Here is a 4,725-nt window from a genome sequence, read left to right on the forward strand (position 1 = left end):
GATGGTTTTTGTAATGGTAAAACAATAGCATGAATAATGAATAGTCCTCTTGAAATAATTCCAGCATTCCGTAGTCAACTGCAGATGCTCTTGTTAGATGTTCTGTGCAGTTCAGGGATAGGTAATGCTGTAGATAATGTCATTGTGAAACATTGAAATTTACGTAATCCTTTGAAGCGATCTTGCGCTGTTGATATCACACGTGGTCTGTCATATTTTTGCGAACATTGGTTGTTCCTTGTTAAAGGTATGTTTTATGGGTTAGATATGGTGCTGTGCGTAACATAAACCTCTTGCAATTGTTGAATGTGGTACAAGGATTTTTAATTTTTAAGGACCACGACCAAAAGTGGATTTTCACCCACAACTTAGGGATCAAATCCTTCCTCCATGACTCTAGAGCTCTGACCACTGTGTCAAGCAGGTGACCTCTACTTGCCAGCTATACTGTCTGACTTATGGCCATTAATCAGTAAGGGATTTTTCCTTGGGGACAAATAAGTGGACAGGGGACTTCCTCCCAAGTATTGGTCCATCTGCATGCTGCAGTGGATTTTAATCCACAATGTAAGGATCATCTTTAACCATGTCACTGACCTTTGTGGGCAACCCTTTCTATATATGTATTAAATTTAAGCAAAATAGTATATTACAGTTCCTTAATTACTGGTGTGTAATATTATCAGTTTTGATTTTATAGTATTCATAAAGAAAGCATTTTCAAAATTTACTGTCAAATAAATACATTTTGATCAAATACAGGCATTTCTTATGATTTTAAAATAAATTCCTAAATCTTTTCTGTTTTTGTTTTGAAGAAATGTTCTTTGCATCACATAACATTGTATATCCAGTTCCACCGGTCCCATTATTCTGGATTTCTTACCATTAATTGTATAAGAGCAGACACCACATGGACATTTAGACTATTACCCAAAGTCCTATACAGCTGAATTCGAGATAAATTCTCAGGAAAGTCTACAATGGAAAGAAAATCAATCTTAAGTCTTTTTATAAAACACAAATATCCACCATAATTCCAGCTAGTGGCAGCTATGGGTACAGGTATTTTGAGCTTTTAGCTCATCTGAGCTAAAAATCTAGCATTTTAGTTAACAGATACACAAAGAGGAATCAATGACCCTGGTAATTAATTTGGCAAAAACTTCTTGCAATAACAATCATCAGCTTACCATAGGTGGCTGGAAAGCATAGGAAGTTGGCTATCTCTCTAGGAGTGAAGTATCGCAGTCGTAACCGTGACAACACTTCATAATCCTCATCTGACCAATCATCTCTGTTCTTCAGTTCTTGAGTTCTATCTTTTAATTCACTAGCTTTTTCCATATTCTAGTATATAAGAAATATTTTCATACTAGAGTGTATTAATATATCTATTAAAGGTGTAACCTTAGAGCTAGTAAAAAAGACATCAGATCAGTTTACATGAGTGATGACAATGTAATTAAAATCAATTGACACATATAATAAGCATATGATAAATAAAAGCAATTGCAGTTGTCATGCACATGTAAAAGCTAAACGATGTATGGTTCGAATAACTACCAAGCAATATAAATACTTACAGAAATATTTGTAGACATTTGGAAAATGGAGCCTGCCCCTTCCATGAAATGACCATATCTAGACAAAAACAGAAAGTGAAAAACACAAAACATTATAATGATTAAGAAAAGAAATATATACAGGTCCAGTATTTAGACATCTAACCTTTTAGTGAAGCAAGTTGTCTTTTGTAAACACGGGAACACAATGTCCATGACAAGAAACCTCTTCAGTTCTTTCTTGGTCAACAAGAAAGAATCAAAGTACTTGGGGGGTTTGTTCTCCAGGAAATTCAACACAGGGCAGCAGTCAGGATAAGGACTGGAGTCCTCCTCTGTTATCTGTCTCATGTTATGCCCTGCTGTCTGTAAGCACTGCTCTCTGCAGATTGGACAGGTCATGGCACTGTTCCTTTGAGAAGAATCATTAGGCAATTTTTCTGAATGTCTGTCCTCTGCTTTGGTAGATTGTTCCACGTCTGTTTTTTCAGTCTGACACTCATTTTCACTTGAGGATTGAAATGTACTACTTTTCCCTGGGACATACTTTAAGTAATTTTCCTCTGGCAGTTTAGTCAGAATCTTCAAAAAAGAATTTCAAATTTAAATCAATCTTTTTTTTATAAATTTGCTGTAGAGTACTGTAAATTCAATAGTATAAAAATAAAACAAAATACCTCTGCTGAAGTTTCGAAAGAAAACTTTAAAGATTCTCTTTTAGCTATGAGGTAATATCGTAGTCTTGAATTAGGAATGCCAAACTGGAGTGGTGAAAGCAAAAACTCCTGCATAGAAGTCATATGTAATAATTAATAACAAATAATGCTTAAAAACAAGATAAATGAAAATAATGTAACAAAGCTGAGTTTAAGTATTATTTCTTTTTCTTCAGAAAATTAAATACCTGATAGGCAAAGTTGCATTCCCTTAATGTTTCACGTAACTTAAGGCAAGTGTCAGATTCTTCAAAGCCTTTCACATTTTCAATGAGGATGTACTTTGGACAGTTATTTAACCTAGTACATTTAATAAACTGAATTTAGTATCCACATGCAATTAAGAATTAAAAAAATTGATTTCTAGGACAATAGCATCTTCGCTAGCCAAGGGTTTCCGATCTGAAATCTAGATTTCGGATCGGAAACCCTTGGCTAGAGAAGATGGGACAATAGGACAATTTTCAACAAAAAATCAGATTCATCCAGGAAAGAAAGTACTATAATTGCAGAAAATTGTGTGGAAATATTTTATATTCCTCATTTTGGAAGGAGGTTGTATATGGTAAAGTTAAAGTTCAGTATCTCGAACACGGATATCTTGAATACCATGGATATGTCAAAATGACTGGGAAGTCCTAACCACATATTTATTAAGTATTTTACCCTTGATATCTCAAGCTCTTGGATATCTCAAAGTTTTTCTAGTCCTATCAAGTTTGACCATTAGTATAACGAGATACAAAAACGTGTACAACTAAACTTTGTAATTAACACAGCCACTAATACCTTGGAAGTAAGGACAACAGATGAAGGAAAGAGCTGGTTCTGATGTCATTGGCGTCCAGTTTCTTACCAACTCTAGTGAATGGTTGACAAGGGGGACTCATCATAATCATATCTATCTTCATCTCATCAAGCTTTTTGGCAGATAGTGACTGAAGGAAGTACATGTGAATAATAAAAATATCAATATAATATATAGACATATTGCAAAATTTCTAAATCTATTTTTAAAAAGTTCCAAGCAAAATCTAGAGGTATTGTGAACAATGAGCTCACTTAATGATACCCCCGCCTACCATATGAATATAATGGCAGTGTCAACGTTTTGTTGTGGAAAACCCAAAATATGTTTCGGATCAAAAAGTAAAACAGGAGGTGCACAATGGCAATATGTAATAAAGATTCTGTGAAAGTTTCATCAAATTTCATTCAGTGGTATGAGAGAAGTTGTGGATAAGAGTTGGGTACCCCAAAGCATAAAAGATGGACAAACATACCAATTGCTATATACCCTTTAGCTTTTCAAGCTGGGGGGGGGGGGGGGTATATAATAAACATTGATTTTTAACTTCAGTGCTGTTATATCTTAAAATATTAGTATTAAACATTTATTAATAATATTACCTGACTTGTAATAGGTATGATACATTTATAGAAATCTGGACAAAAACTTATCAGTATTTGTTGAATTTAATTTTGATAAGGAAAACATAAAAGTGTCTCACCTCAATTCCACAATCCATTAACTTGGTTCCAGGAAAGTTGTGCTTGTAAATCTTGTTTGCAGTTGTATTCACATCAATGGCTGCTACTACCTCGTGAGGTATACCACTGTCTAACATTATAATGAACAGAATCAAATTTAAATTGTTTGTCAATAGGTTAAACTTAACTTCTTGACTGAAAGATTTATATGGTTATATGTCCTTTTGTAGATGTAAAACTTTTAAGAAAAACGTTGGTTTCAAAACAAGTTAGCGAGTGTTTATACACGTCACAGTACACTACGAATACTTTTTTACCTTTTACAGCGCAATGCATTCCACCTATTCCACTGTACAATTCTAAAACCTTCATTTTCACAAAATATCAAGCAGCTCAGCTGCTGGTGGAAAAACCCCTACATAAACAAATACATGGGCGCAGACATTTTGGACACCCAAAGTTGTGCGGAGGAGAAAATGCTAGCTGGCGCGTGATTGGTCAATAAGAGAAAAGACTTGTTATGTATCTGACTAGTGAAATAAAGTTGATAAAAATCTCATATCAAGACTTGGGATTCTTTGAGATATATAGGAGTTACAGGTAAAAATTTGAAGGGAAGGGTGCCCTTTGGTTAGAGATTTTCATTTGGTGTCAAACGCACCTTGTTGTAAACAAATGGAAATTGAAAGTAAAAGTGCCGCGTGACGGTATATTTTTTCTGGCATGTTTTGTTTTCCAATATCTCGAACTTTCACGGCAAAAAGGTCATTTGCCCAAAATTCAATATATGTATGAGTGACAGGGGCTCAAGTTTGTATGGAAGTCTATGGGAAAACATTTGGTGGTGTTTGTCCTATAGAATAGGTATTATTTCATGGATAAACATTGATTACAGCCAAAAAATCAATCAGTTCCTATTTTTTTGGCAATGAGATCATATTTTAGTTAGTTTT

At 34.3% G+C, this 4,725-nt stretch overlaps 1 protein-coding gene across 1 annotated transcript; it reads right to left on the minus strand.

Annotated features, from left to right (window-relative positions):
- Window positions 1-800: 800 nt before the first annotated feature.
- Window positions 801-4,175, minus strand: LOC134258053 (tRNA (cytosine(38)-C(5))-methyltransferase-like). The gene is made up of 9 exons (XM_062740614.1): window positions 4,090-4,175; window positions 3,793-3,902; window positions 3,071-3,219; window positions 2,470-2,581; window positions 2,243-2,350; window positions 1,732-2,147; window positions 1,587-1,644; window positions 1,194-1,350; window positions 801-978 (listed from the first exon to the last, which is right to left on the minus strand). The coding sequence occupies exons 1-9, from the start codon at window positions 4,142-4,144 to the stop codon at window positions 869-871; spliced, it is 1,275 nt and encodes a 424-aa protein (XP_062596598.1). The 5' UTR covers window positions 4,145-4,175; the 3' UTR covers window positions 801-868.
- Between the last annotated feature and the right edge of the window lie 550 nt (window positions 4,176-4,725).

This window comes from Saccostrea cucullata, unplaced genomic scaffold (genome assembly GCF_032062105.1).
Source record: "Saccostrea cucullata isolate Sc308-1 unplaced genomic scaffold, CSIRO_AGI_Scuc_v1 ctg15977, whole genome shotgun sequence".
Lineage (NCBI taxonomy): Eukaryota > Metazoa > Mollusca > Bivalvia > Ostreida > Ostreidae > Saccostrea > Saccostrea cuccullata.